This window comes from Pezoporus wallicus, unplaced genomic scaffold, assembly GCF_028554395.1.
Source record: "Pezoporus wallicus isolate ANWC-B61680 ecotype Strahan unplaced genomic scaffold, APGP_CSIRO_Pwel_v1 contig_13737, whole genome shotgun sequence".
In the NCBI taxonomy this organism is placed as follows: domain Eukaryota; kingdom Metazoa; phylum Chordata; class Aves; order Psittaciformes; family Psittacidae; genus Pezoporus; species Pezoporus wallicus.
In genome coordinates, this window is record NW_026641629.1 from 25,037 (window position 1) to 39,836 (window position 14,800).

General features: G+C 38.6%; 1 protein-coding gene across 3 annotated transcripts; it reads left to right on the top strand.

The window, feature by feature from the left end:
• Positions 1-255: 255 nt before the first annotated feature.
• Positions 256-14,379, top strand: LOC130607543 (protein-glutamine gamma-glutamyltransferase 6-like). 3 transcript variants are annotated; one of them, XM_057424730.1, is made up of 14 exons: positions 256-1,097; positions 2,079-2,203; positions 3,297-3,470; positions 3,660-3,899; positions 6,281-6,399; positions 6,972-7,100; positions 7,261-7,441; positions 7,721-7,856; positions 9,027-9,130; positions 9,230-9,472; positions 10,856-11,173; positions 11,775-11,938; positions 12,679-12,803; positions 13,888-14,377. In XM_057424730.1, the coding sequence occupies exons 2-14, from the start codon at positions 2,197-2,199 to the stop codon at positions 14,036-14,038; spliced, it is 2,091 nt and encodes a 696-aa protein (XP_057280713.1). In that variant the 5' UTR covers positions 256-1,097; positions 2,079-2,196; the 3' UTR covers positions 14,039-14,377. The 3 variants fall into 3 exon arrangements, with proteins under 3 accessions (XP_057280713.1, XP_057280714.1, XP_057280712.1); XM_057424731.1 differs by lacking the exon at positions 256-1,097 and having other exon boundaries at positions 1,721-2,203; XM_057424729.1 differs by lacking the exons at positions 256-1,097; positions 2,079-2,203 and having other exon boundaries at positions 3,188-3,470; positions 13,888-14,379.
• Positions 14,380-14,800: the final 421 nt, after the last annotated feature.

Below are 14,800 nucleotides of genomic sequence, written 5' to 3' on the forward strand. Positions count from 1 at the left end.
GTCAATCTCTGACTGAAAATGATCTCTGTAGATGAACTGAATGGAAAGTCAAGCTAATGCTCTATTGCACTTTGGACTGCTGGACCAGAAAGCCAATAAGATCTTAAAAAGTGCCTGGAGGCAGCATTGGCCCCAACTCTACCACATGGCACAAAGTACCTGTGACATGCCAGAGGGACTCCTCACTATTACTTAAGCAGCCCCAGTTCAGACTGACTATAGACTTTAGTGTGCCTACTTGGACATACTCACAGAAGGGACTCCACAACATTCGTGGAAGTTATACCAATCTCTTTCTAGTAAAGAGTAGTAATAATGCAAGTGCCTTGTTACCCTGAGGATATGGTAGTGCAATACTTGAACAATAGACAAAAATTATTCAGGAGATGAATGGAATAAAAGAATATATTTTTCTCTGAAAGTTAGCAAGCTGCACTGTAATGTCAAGGGAAAAAGGAGGAATAAAACACTTTGAACCATTTTGGATGATAGGTGGGTGGAACTGAGCTAGGAAAAACATTTGCGACAGTGTTAAGTCATTAGTCACTTAGGAACCATGACCACTGCATTCCAAAGGGATTACAAAAGCAGCTGCTGATGCTTTACTGTGGTGAAGGTGTGGACTGGCAGGTGCCAGTTTGGGATGTAGGCCAGTCCAAGAGAGAGGTTCTGGTGGCTTGGTGAGCACCGCTGTGGGTGTGTCACACAGAGGTAAAGGTGGTGATTGCAGCTAAGACAGAAAAAGTGTTTGGAGATTTAATTACTTATGTGAGTAGCAAGGAAGAAGAAAAGAAATCGTCATATTCCAGTGGGAGCAATGTGTAACATCTGAAGCAATCACTGTAAGTACTGAGCACCTGAACTTAAGAACTGGTCGATGCGGTTTGTCACTAGGACTCTGTGTGAAGATCAGGTAACATCAGAGGCTTGTGGCTCTTATGGTTTCCAAGGAATATGAATTAAGGAAAAGAGAAAAAGACCAACTAAAGTAGCTCTGAACAGCAATCAAATCCATTTGAGGCAGAGTCTGGAACAAGCTTTGACAGCCTGAACATCCCAGAAATTTCCAAGAGGAGGAAGAACCTCTGAATTATAATGTAAGTGGAGACACCAAGTGTGAAAAAGTGGTTTTAGTTTGGTTTTGGTTTTGTTTTTCAGGCTAGGGCTAGCATGAATAAGTACTCTCCTATTCTTTGTGGTATCAAAGAGTGCTCCTCAAAAAGGCGCAAGAAGATTTTTGGTTTTTTGTTTCTTTTTAAATCAACCTTAGAAACAGCTGTTGGAGCTGAATGGCTGCTGCTCTTCCAGTTTGTGGGGGTTTTGTTTAGTTGTTTTTTCTTTCAAACTTGAAATTCAGACTTATTTAAGTCTTTACTGAGTGCTAAAAAATAATCAGTGCAGCTGCATGATCTTAAACAGCTAAATATTCCTTGCCACAACAATGCTACTTTATTATCTGTATCTTAAGCAAGGGTACAGAAATAAGTTCACAGTTGTGAAGCTAGACAGGCTTAGAGTTTGTACTGATTAAAAACTACTCATGCTTAATAGTTTGGGGGTTCTTTTTGAAATAAAACTTCTGCTGAAAGAGTAGTATGGAGCTGACCAGCGTAACAGGTAAACAGACATTTGTTTCTGTTGAGAGTTTATAATTTCACATAAAGCAGGAGGCAGTTGGAGATAATTTGAGACCCAAAAAAACCTTCTAAAACCAACTCACAGCTGCTTAGCAAAACCAGAAGTGACATTAAGCAATCTGGAAGTTAAGTAATCAGGAAATGTTCCTTTTTCCTTCGTATGGCTTTTATGTCCCACCACACTCCCCATTTCCTCATCCTTAAAGATAACTTATTCATGGCACACCTATTATCCTTTGTAGGAAGTTCTTCTTGTCTTGGAATTAATGAGACCGCATTTCCTCTGAGTAAATAATTTGGTATCTCCTCCCGTAATTACACCCACATTGAGTAGGAACATTGGCATTAGGCATACATATATTATAGGAACTAGTTAATCCATTTGACAAGTCTACAGGTATTAATAACAACTAAGTACCTCTCCCTTCTCTCAAATTTCAGCTGACAGCAAAAAAAGATTGCTGGTTGTTGGTCTTTTGGTTTTTTTTATGATTAACGTGACTTGGACATCCTTGAAGAACAAAGTAGAAGTTGTATGCAATTCTCATAAGCTAAGGGAATGGCAGGTGAGTTCTGCATGTCATCTGCTCCCCTTCAGCAGGTACTTTATTCAGGACTGTTTCCAAAAGATACATGCCCTGTAGGTATCTGCTCAGATCTCTTATCTGAAGGATATTTCATAACGTTATTTGTTCTTGTGCTTAATTTTCAATGTTCTATTGTTCTTATAATAGTAAGACCTGTTAGAGAATAATTTTTGAGCTAAGCAGAGGATATTGGGGGGGGGGGGGGAAGGAGAGAAAAGAAATTCCCATTACTTCAGAAGGAACCATGCAGAACTCCATCTAAACCCTTTATTTTTTAAATGGTATTTCAGAGATGGGTTATGCTTTGTATTAACAAAATTAGCTCCATCCAAATGGAGCTGTGAGCATGGAGTCAACAGATGGGAATTCAAAGATGCACTAAAACTCTACCAAAGAAAAGTGGTAATAACAGTGTATCTGCTTTTTAAAGTTGAAAATGAAGATGACTATTGAACCGGGCAATTGCCAAGCAGAGTTCTCTCTTGTTTAATGATGAAACAAACATTTTGAAATCAATTTTTAAAATGTTGCTTTGCAGGGAAAGCAGCAGCCTACTGCAGTTCATTCTCCCAAGTGCGTCATGTTAAAGATTCTTTTTTTCAGTCCATCAATGCTTGCTCACATTACTTCTTTGCGTGTCTTAGACTACAAAGAAAAAAAATGATTCTTCCTTGAATTTAATTATGGCACTTTTTTTTCCCATAAGTTAAATGTTACTTTGACTTCTTCCTCAAAGATTATGTATAAATTGTAGTTTAATATGCAGCAATATTGTTTCAGATCTGATGTAGTATTTCACTGCAATGCTATATGGTATGAGACAGACTTAGAACTTGTTTGAGGATCCCTACCATAAAAGTGCATGGTGCCATAGGCCTTAATTCAGCCTTTCTAACCCACTTTTTTGTTTTGTTTTGTTTTGTTGTTACTGTTTTCTTTTAAATTCCTTTTAAAATGGTGGTGGTCATGTCCCCCCATTCTGTCCCCTCTCCTTCCAACCTCACTGCATTTACGATAGTAGCATTAATAAAAGTGACTTGGAAGAATCTTCATCTCTTCTTTTGTTTTATAGATTTGACACCAACACATATCAGCTGGCAGCCATCAGTAAATGCAAGCGCACACCATACTGACAGATATGCCAACACTGAGTTGACTGTGAGGCGAGGACAAGCCTTCACTATTACTCTGTACTTCAACAGACCAAAGCAGAACGGAGAGAGCCTAGCATTTGTCACTGAAATAGGTAATACTCCCCTAGCTTGATCCATATTCTCACAGAACTGTAATCTTTACCCCTTGTACTTCTCCACTTATACTATTTAGAGATACAATTTTTCCTGATGTATTTTTAATGCTTTCCCCTGGCTAATGTGCTCATTAATATTGAAACTGCACAATGGAATGGAAACCAATTACCCCTTATTTCTGGCAGGACCATCCCCCTCAGAATCTCATCGTACAAAGGCTGTATTTAACCTCTCTGAGGTGGGGGTGAGTGGCTGGAGTGCTGTCCAAGGACCCAGTGAGGCTGGTTATATGAACTTTACAATATCCAGCCCAGCCAATGCTGTCATTGGACGATACAATCTCATCCTCCACGTAACCTCAGGGAACAAGATCTTCTCCAGATTTCTGGGGCAGTTTGTGTTACTCTTCAACCCTTGGTGCCCAGGTAGGTACCAGGGCCCTTGCTCTTGAACACAACTAACCTATTTGCTTTCATATCTGCACACTGAGCTTGCTGCCTCAAGCTGCCTCTCTTTGGGTCACCAGTGGCAGCAATCTCAGCTATCTGTTCAGAGATCTGGTTTTACTACTTTAAAAAGCTATTGCTGCACCTCCCCTCTCCCTTTTATCATAGAGAGATGTGCTATATGGGGTGATATCAGAGACTCTTACTTCAGGACTAGAGCAGATCACTTTTCTGTAGATGAGGGGTGACAGACTTTTGTAAATTAATGAACTTCTCAGCAACATCCTTGACTTGCACCTAAATCAAAACAAGACTGTTCTTACAGATGTTAACTGCAAAGACAACAGCTGAACTAACTGTAAGAACTGATAGAGGGCTAATGTGAGGAAGATTGACATTTCCCAGGTCTTTCATCATGGGTTGAAAAGGGATATCTCTTGCTGCTGGTTGGTTGGTTGGTTGGTTTTTTTTTCCTGCAGCCTTAGCATAATACAGAGGAAATGCAAATTCCTAACCACAAATTTTTGCAAACATGCAATCGTCTAGAAACCTAGATTAGCCTTAAAATATACCACGAGTTACAGGAGCTCTTAGACAACCAAGTGACTAAACAGCTTATAAAAGAAATGTAACCACAATCATCCACTGTTTTCTTCCATGACTCTATGTTCGCCAAGGGCCCCTAACAAATATATCAAGAGCCAAGATGAAAAAAGCTGCTACTTAGCTCAGCCTGTCTTAAAGATAGAAATAATTATAGAACTATGCTCAGGAAACTCAGACTGTCTCTGCATAGACAGTCTTTTGGGAAAAACCTTCCCAGAACCCCTTGAAAGATCACTTGTGGTGCAACTTCCATGTAACTTCAGATGGAAACCACACTGCAGGCAAGGACTGAAATATTTGACAGCTCCTGAAAAGCTTGTTCAAAGTACTGGCTCTAGAACATTATAATTGAGAGCATATGAACTTCAGAAAAAAAAATATTCTTCAAGTGATTACTGAAGGACATTTAGATTGCTCAGAATCATAAACTCATGGGGCTAGAAGGATCTTACGAAGTTATCCATGCTCTATTTAGCACTTAGGTAATTCCTGACAGATCTTTAATTCCTTCTTAAGGGTCAGCCATTAGGGAAGCTCCAGTACCTCCCCTGGCAATTCATTCCAATTAAACACTAGCCTTTCCACAAGAATTTTTTCCTACTAACCAACCAAATTTTTTTGCTTTGATGTCAGCATAAAACTTGTCATCCTACATATGATAGACAAGAAGAACAGATTTTCTCCCCTTTCTGCCTCATCCTCTTCACAAGAATTTCTGGAATTGATTACCGTGCCCCATTCCTCATCCCCTTTTTTTTTCTACCTTAATAATTGAGTTAATTTATAAGTTATTTTCTTCATAAGTAGTATTTTCAGGATTACTGAGCATTCTCAGTGCTCTTCTCTTTCCAACTGATTCACACATTGACATGCAGCACCTGCAACTGCACACAGTTCTCCAGGCCTGTGCTGGCTCAAAAGATTGGGAATAAATAATGACATTATTTAAAAAAAAAAACAACAAAGTGTGGACAGCCACCACAAAAACAGACTTTATATAATGTGACATTTTTAAAATAAATTATACAATCTATATATTTGCAGGAAGGGAAGGTAAAAAAATTGACTCACGAAAAGCTGGTTTTAGTATGCATTTCCTGAAATCCTGAAGCTTTTAGAAAATAATTTTTAACATTATGAAACACTGAGCTAAGTAGGCATTGCTACCTAAAGAGTGATCAAAACCTAAATATCTGCTTTCATAGCAGCTACATGTTGTGCCATAGATTAGGGAACCAACGAGTAACAATAAAAATCAAAGTGAGTGGTGAACAGACTATCCTAATAACATTCTCAATAGCACTTTGGATTAAGCAAGGAGACATTTTCATTTAGGAATCTTAGAACAAGACAAACATAACAGGAAAAGAGAGAGAAATGTCATCTGTGTGATTCTTTTCAAATGTCTATGTTAATTATAACTACCCTGAGAAGGCAGATATATCCAGTGAACTAGCCTGGACTTTTCTTCATCTTCCTCACAAAAATACAACATACAGATAGGAGATATTTAGATAACAAAGACTATAATAGAATTAGGGAAAAAGTTACATTCATTTAATGTGGAATCCCTCTTCCCCCCAGCCATATACAATAGCAGGCCTTTTCACTGAGCTGTACATGTTCAGGGAGCTGTAACAATACATTTTCCAAATAGCAGTTTTCCCCCTTGCTAAATCAAGATTCAAATGTTTTTGAAAGGCTGTTAGTATTCTCAGTTTTAAGTGTAAAAGCATGTCCAACTTGGGTTTCAGGTGATGATGTCTACATGGATAATGAAAACGAGAGACAAGAATATGTCCTAAATGAAAATGGAATAATCTTCGTGGGTAATGCAAAGTACATTGAAGCAAGAGGATGGTACTATGGGCAGGTGAGCCATAAGGAATTCATTTAGGCTCCTATTCCATCTCCAATAGCATTTTCTTTTATCATTACTTGCCTCTGTAATTGGCATGCCTATCTATATGGAGACTGAACAAACCTGGCCAGCCTTGCTTATGGTTTGCTCACTGTGTGCCTGACAGGACTTTCATGTGAGTGGTGACTTAACACAGCACTGAAGCTAGGACTGGCTTCTACATGTGCTTGAAGCTCATGGTATAAGCACGGACCTCATCTGGGACCAAAGCACCACAAATGACAACATACCTGTGTGCCTCCAACACACTCACTATTTTTGTAATGCTGTAACAATGGGCTAGAACAGACACTGACATAGAATCATAGAATGATTTGGGTTGGAAAGGACCTTAAGATCATCTAGTTCTGACCCCCCTGCCACTGGCAGGGACACCTCACAGTAGACCATGTCACACAACGCCCTGTCCAACCTGGCCTTGAACACTGCATTTAGCACTTCTTTGGCCAAGAACTGCAGTAGAATTTCCTCTAATTCTCTTTGTAAAAATATTTTCTTTAAAAAATTATCTTATTTGATCACAGTTTCAAGATCATCTTCTGAACATCTGTCTCACCATGCTTGATCTGAGCCTGTACTATCGTCAGGACCCAGCCATTGATGTATCCCGAAGAGGAGATCCTAAATATGTAGGCCGAGTAATCAGTTCTATGGTAAGAAATGGACAACTTAATCTGAATTACACGTTTAAGCAGAAAGCATTAGTTATACCACCGAAACCCAGTCACCCGCACCTTAAACAACATAATTAACTACATATGGTGCATTACACACAATTGATTTTGTGCATTCTGTCCATTGGCCTATTTTTAGATCAATGGAAACGATAATGATAATGGAGTTCTCCTGGGAAAGTGGCAAGGAAGTTTCCACTCAGATGAGAATCCATCCAGATGGGATGGTAGTGTGGTAATCCTCCAGAAATGGCGTCAGGACAACTACAAGCCTGTTCAGTATGGCCAGTGCTGGGTTTTTGCAGGTGTCATGTGTACAGGTAAGCTTTAAGAAAAGAGCACTGTGGTGAAATGGAGGCATTTCTGACCTCTGGTTTTATCAACACTACAAAGCAATTAATTCTACAAGAGCAACAGTGCTCTGAAGACTGCAAATGCTGAAGAATCGCAAAATATCTAGACACTTAACTTTGTTTCTCAGATATATGCAATCATTAAACTAAAGCTCCGTGTGTGTGTGGTTTGTGTTGCTTGGGAGTTGTTTGTTTGGGGTTTTTTTTGTAGTTTTATTTTTTGTATTATTTTTTAATATATTTCAGTTCTAAGGTGCTTGGGGATTCCTACTCGTTTGGTTTCAAATTTTAACTCTGCCCATGATGTGGACAGAAACCTGAGCATTGATAAGTACTATGACAGCTCTGGAAAGAGTCTTAATATCGGCAAGGATTCCACATGGTAAATATGATTATTTTTTTTTATATCACCAGTAATTAGAGAGAGGATTTAAGGGACTTACAAATATGAACACCAGCAGTACAAAAGCAACTGAGAGGTGCCTGAATAATTTTTTTTTTTAAATTAATACACCCATTTGGAAAGAAAACATTCTTCATGGTTTTGAGATAACAATTCCAACAACTAGCCCAATTTTTTTCAATCTCTGATCTCCAAAAATTGCAATTTTCTTTAAAAGTATGTTTCCATTGACAATATACCTATTGTCAAGGCTCTTTTAATTACTGGCACCTAACCGGTCTGTTCATAATAATGCAGCTGTGCACCTTTCATGCTCTGAACTGGTTTACTGCTGTCATAACTACCTCTCATCACCACTATAGATAGATTATTTGGACTTTATCTCACTCAGTATAGTTATTTTGAGTTTCTGTTTAAACAGAGCATTTCCCACATTTGAAGGTAACTAAACCAAATCACTAAGTATATAGAATCATAGAATAGTTAGGGTTAGAAAGGACCTCAAGATCATCTAGTTGCAACCCCCCTGCCATGGGCAGGGACACCTCCCACTAAACCATGTCATCCAAGACTCCATCCAACCTGGCCTTGAACACTGCCAGGGCTGCAGCATTCACAGCTTCCTTGGGCAACCCATTCCAGTGCCTCACGACCCTCACAGAGAAGAATTTCTTCCTTATATTTAACCTAAACTTCCCCTGTTTAAGTTTTAACCTGTTACTCCTTGCTGTATCACTACAGTCCCTAAAGAAGAGTCCTTCGCCAGCATCCCTGTAGGCCCTTCAGATATTGGAAGACTGCTCTGAGGTCTCCACGCAGCCTTCTCTTCTCCAAGCTGAACAGCCCCAACTTTCTCAGCCTGTCTTCATACAGCTCCATATATCCACAACTTAAATCTTTCACTTATAGTTCGTATTGCTCCCAAAGCAAGCTGCAAACATCTATATTCTCTCCTTCCCTGTCCTGAGGTCTACACCTCAAAAGCAGCCAGTAAACCTATCCTTTGAAGGCGGCAGTAAGTCGCTGTAACAAGACAGCTTCTGTCAGACCTTACAGAATTTAAAATAAAAAAATCCTTACTCTTTTCAAACTGGAAATTTGTAGGCCTCTATAGTACTGTGCTTTCTAGACACTGTTCTTTGTCTCCAGGGATTATCATGTCTGGAACGAAAGCTGGTTCATTCGCCCAGACCTGGGAACATCATACAATGGGTGGCAGGTTTTGGATGCGACTCCACAAGAACAAAGTAAAGGTAGCAGGAGAAGTTCTCATCATGACTTAACATTTTGTCTTCAAACTGAGCACGACTAATGAAATTTGAATTTTTTATTTCTTTTCCCCCATGTTTTAGGATTATTTCAGTGTGGTCCTGCATCTGTGAGAGCCATCAAAGAAGGTGATGTAGACTTGGATTATGACACATTATTTGTGTATACGGAGGTGAATGCTGATTGCAACAGATGGATTGTATACAAAGATGGAACTAAGAAAAGAGTTTATTGTGATACTGAAATAATTGGCAGGTTTATCAGCACCAAAGCTGTGGGCAGCAACTCCCGTGTGGATGTCACCTATAGTTACAAATATCCAGAAGGTAAAAGAATTATCACAAGTATCTCCTACTGAATTATTGGTGCTAGGCTAGGATGGGTAACCAGTTTTGTTTGATTATTTCTCCTCTTCCTTCAGAAAATATTCCTGCCCTTGTTTTCAGAGAACTTTCTTAATACAATGGGTATTATATTTCTGGGTTTGTGTATTTAGTAGTGTCCTTATTAAGACACAATACAAAATATAATTTAGTCCCTTACAGAGAAGTATAAAATGTAATATATACACAAAACAGGGCTATAAAATACATTTTACTACCCAAGGCAGACAAACCCTCAAGCTGTCAGACCAAAAAGCCTTAAAGCTGAGTCCATTGTGTATCATGAACCGCAGGTGTGCAGTATGGGAAGTTACAGAACAATAAATACTAGGTTACTGCCATATCTGGCAGATGAAGCAGGGCAACAACCAAGCCACCAACCTAAAATCTTAAACTCCAGTCCTAGACATCCACCTCCCAGTAAACCCCATGCTCAGTCTTTCTCTGCAAGTAACTGTTGATGTGTCTATTCCAATTCCTCATGTTTCCTTCTGAAGACCCCATTACATCCCACTCCCAAAAGAAGCGACCGATCTCCATTTCTGCCTGTATAAATTCACCAAGTTAGGCTCTCTTGTGCTCCTGCTCTGACTTCCAGTCATCACCTTGCCAATCAGTTATGTGTTTGCACTCCTGCTGGACTTGGCCTCCACATTATTGGATTCTGGAAACAAAATACTAGGAGATGGCAAAAGATGAAGTGCCACTCATCTGTACTTCAGAAAAAAATGCAACAAAGTTTAAGAACTGCATAGCCATACGTTTGCAGGAATATTTTTATCTTCCCTCAAAATCTTGTACTTATGTCTTTCCATCTTTTTTTTAAATTCAGGGTTACAGAATTCATATATTAGTCTGCTTAATGTCCGTGGCTCAAAGTCTTAAAAAAATGGAAAAAAAAAGAAGGAAGATATATTTAACATTTTTTAATATTTGCCATCCAGAATCAGTGGCCATATTTCAATACTTCACTCCTCAAGGTTTTAGTGCAACCATATTTAATACAGAGACTGATCATCATCAGATTAGCAAAGTAACGCCACATTACTGTATGTTCTGACCAAAGAAAAAGGAATCCTGCATCCTAAACAAATACAAATGCATTTATTTTATTTTAGTGACTTATTCACCTTAGTACAGTATGTTTATTATTCTCTTGTGAAAAACCTGATCAGAGGCCTAATAAAAGCATGGGGAACTTTTAGGTATTGCAATATTTCTGTGTGATGCAGAACTGACACCATGTATCATTCTGAAAGCCTTTCTACAGAGAAGGAGCAATAGCAACAGAAGTATGAATTTTACTTGGTTCTTTCCTTTGACCAGGTTCTCCTGAGGAAAGACGAATTTATAAAAAGGCCTTGGCCAAGATATTTGGGCCAAACATCACAGAAGGACACAGAGAATCTCCAGATGAAAGGCCCTCAGAGAATATTAGAAACCCTGGGATCTCTGGGAAATTCAAGCTGGCTGAACCTCCAGTATTTGGCAAAGACATTACCCTGATCTTAATTCTCAGTAACCTATCTTTTGACCACAAGACCGTGAAGGTGGACATGAATGCGTCAGCCATCCTGTACACAAGGAGAGCAGTGGCAGAGATCCTGAAGGCAACCACTTCTGTGGATCTTGGTTCTAAACAAGGTAACTTTTAATGTCCCTAAGGAGCCAATAGAGCTCTCTTAGCTACATGAAGTTAACTAGAAGGAAGAAACATCAATATCCGTATCAACCTTGTAATGCATCTGCTTGTTCCATCTCTTAACAGTATTTTTATGAGCACATTTCATAAGACATTTTTTACTCAGAAAACTTTAACTAGTTCAACCAGGAACGGAAGGTCTCTTGAGATGTTATATAGAAGGCTACATTTACATTATAGCTAACATATATATTGTATACAAATAACAAATAGGTTATAAGGATGGAATAGATAAAAATGATTATACCTCTAATTTCAAGAAATACGAAGAGATAAGAATCCAGTGAAATGCAGATGAGTAGATCTCCCTGGTTTCAGGATAAAATCCTCCATTCAAAACTGTAGGGGTCAAATGGATTAAGAAAAGGATCACTAGAACAGGGAAATACACCACCAGTCTCACATGGAAGAAATACAGACTCAGCTCTCTTATATTCTGTTCTCTTCAGTAATTTCAAGACCACCACCACCCTCCCAGTAACAATCTTTTCTTTAGCATTCTTTGAGAACGTAATGATTCCTAAATACATGTCCAAATTCCAGGGAAACATATCCGATTAAAGATCCCTTATTCTTATTATGGAAAATATCTGACTACCGACAAAAGGATCCAAGTTACTGCTTTATGTGAAGTTATCCACATGCATGGGGTAAAGCTGCTGGTGGAGAAGACAATCATTTTAGAGGACACAAACATTATCATTAAGGTAAACAATTCTCTTTCTGATGCCCTGAACAGACAGAAAGAATTAAAGAGTGTTTCTGGAGCTCAGATGTTAAGATGAGAATGTGGGAATAAATGCATTATTTTAGGCTGCAATTTCAGACGTTGCTCTAAAGTTCTGCCTGCTTAAATTGAGAAAGTAAGCATGCAAGTGAGCAATTTCTTTGGCTGAATCTGCTCCCTGTTCTTCTGAACAGCTCTGTTACCTTCTTTCTTTCCCAGTCACATGTTCACAAAACTTGTTTTCATTTCATCTGTATTCTAGTTATTGGCAAGTGCTTGTGTTGCCTTTGAACAACTTTGCCTGCTCACAAAATATAGACTTAAACCCTTAATTCTAATCTATGTTAGGGACAGTTTATATTGTTTTAATGCTTTAACCCTAATCAATGATGTGCGAAAATAAAAAAATAAAAAAATAAAAAAGCCACTTAACAACCCAAACAGCAGACAGGTTTAATGAGACGTGTCCACATAGTCAAGACCATTTACTGAACTAGTGCACAAAATATTGCATACAGCTTGACAGCACTGTTTAGCTAACCCAAGTCCAGCTTCAAGTACTGAGAAAGGAGTACCAGTTGTTAGTTAAATTTCAGAGCTCCTACCAATATCTCATTCAGCCTCAAATATGAGAGATGTTCTGCTTGCAGTCTGACTGAAGCCTGACTCCAAAAAAAGTGTGAAACAGTGAATGATTAGAAATGTGTCTTTGCCATTTAGATTCCTCGGCGGGTTGTAGTGAACAAAGCTGTTTCTCTAGAGATCTCATACGCCAATCCCCTTCCTGAACCTGTGAACCGCTGTGTACTGCTAGTGACTTTGATGAATCAACAGGTCAAGATACAGTAAGTGAAAACTGTAACATTCACTCAGTGCTCTGACCATGACCAACAGCATGTCTAGGTTCCTCAGTCAGAAAAAAAAATAGTTGAATTGTCTTTTTCATATTTTCTATTTATGAAAATAAAAATGCTACCAAATATATATCGAGATACTATGATTCCTCAATCATGTTTTAACTTTTCTAAGTCGGAACTTGTTTAACAACTAAAACTTGCTAGCATTCTTCTTTCATGGGCAAGAAAATGGGCATGTCAAAGTCTTTTCCAAATTAGTTGATTCTACGATTCTATATGTCAAATTCTTTTGTTTCTCTTTTTTTTTTCTACAACTTGGCTTTGTGGTTCTATTTTTATATACAGTACCATAGCACTACAAAAATAAGTCTGAGTTAAAGCAAACAAGTAACACACTGCCATAGCTCCCCTTGTTTCAGCCCAAAAAAGAAGTTGCTCTGTTCTCCTTTAAAGTAGGAGAAAAAAAACCTAAGAGCAAAATACTCTACTACTTTTTTCTTTTCTTCTGGACTCTCCTGCTTTCAGATTAATTCAGTGCTGAGCAGCTCATATTTCCTAGGGATTTATTATAAAACAGCCTGACTTGCTGCGACTCTGTAAATATTTGGACATATTCCATAAAAATATACAGAAAACACTATTCCAGTGAAAGACAACCAATTTAGGCCAAGAGGAGACAAAACGAAGAACCCCAGTCATTAGAAAAAATCATATTATTGCCAAAATGGATACAAACCAAGCAGGCATTGGACAGAGTGCTGACCTTTGACATGAGAGTTTTCCTGTTCTCAGTTTGTGTTGACTATCCAAACTCGTACCCAGCCCTAACAAGGCATGACATAGTGCTGCTCATTTCCACCAGGCTATTTAAGAGTAAATGAAGACAGTACTATCTTCTCTCATTTCCTGGTCTTTACAGAGGCTCAAACCCTAAGTAATTCTCAAAACCCAAGGCTGGGAGTCAAGTAACTGTAGGTGCCCCCATTATCATGCACTTCTGCTTCTTGGGAATCTCACGGTATGGCAATGCAAGCCTGAATTAATTGATTTTTCTTTCTTTTTTTTTCTCCAGTCTGGCACCACTGGCACCAAGAGAGAGATCAAAAATTTATTTTGAATTCACACCTCGCAGGACTGGGCCCTTACAGCTGCAAGTAGACTTCTCCTGTGACAAATTTTCACATGTCAAGGGATTTGTAACCATTGCGGTAGCACCTGCATAATGCATTGGAATCAATCTCCTGTTTCAGCATTAACCTGGCAAGACATCTTCCTCTATACAGGGACAGTAATAACAGCAAGGAACTTACCACAAAAGTTGGTGACCTCTTACACTGCAATAGAATCAAGTCTCCTGCTTTCACAGTGCTTAATTCTGTAGTCTCTAATTGTTTGGGGTTTGTTGGCTTTTTCTTGTCTTCTTGTCTAGAAAATTGAAGTCCCTTTCTATAGAAATAGTTTCACTGTTTTATCAAATGTCATTGTGTTAAGCTCCTTGTTTTGACTTTTCCATCAGATTATTAATACAGTCTCTTTTCAAGCACATTCTAATTCTCAGCAATAAATAAATCTACCCCTAGAACTGTATTCTTTTGTAATGAATTGTACATTCCATAGAAATATTATGAGAAATCACAAGATTGAGGATGATGCTTTTCCCTTCATTTCTCAAGCTTCTTACCTAAAGAAGTAGAAAATCTAATTTCTGTATTTTGTGACACCTATGAACTCTCTGAATGGGGAGAAAAAAAGCCTACAAAGACTGGGAAAAGTAATGTTTGGGGTCCATGACAACAATATTTCTGTAACCTGTGGGCATAGGACTGTCCCAGAGCAGACCACACATATACACATTCAAGTAGGTAACTTAATTCCTGTGTAATGTGGCAGAGTCCCAAGCACCATTAAACACAAGGGGAGACCCTTGCATTAATCTGGAAATTCAGCAACAGAAGGTAACTAACACTTTCTGCCCATCAGCGTAA

Bases quoted from the DNA above. Each gene is read 5' to 3' on its own strand.
- LOC130607543 (XM_057424729.1), top strand. From the start codon at position 3,191: ATGTCCCCCCATTCTGTCCCCTCTCCTTCCAACCTCACTGCATTTACG. The intron at 6,400-6,971 runs GTGAGCCATAAG...ATTTGATCACAG, and splicing joins GAGGATGGTACTATGGGCAG to TTTCAAGATCATCTTCTGAA. The intron at 7,101-7,260 runs GTAAGAAATGGA...GCCTATTTTTAG, and splicing joins GCCGAGTAATCAGTTCTATG to ATCAATGGAAACGATAATGA.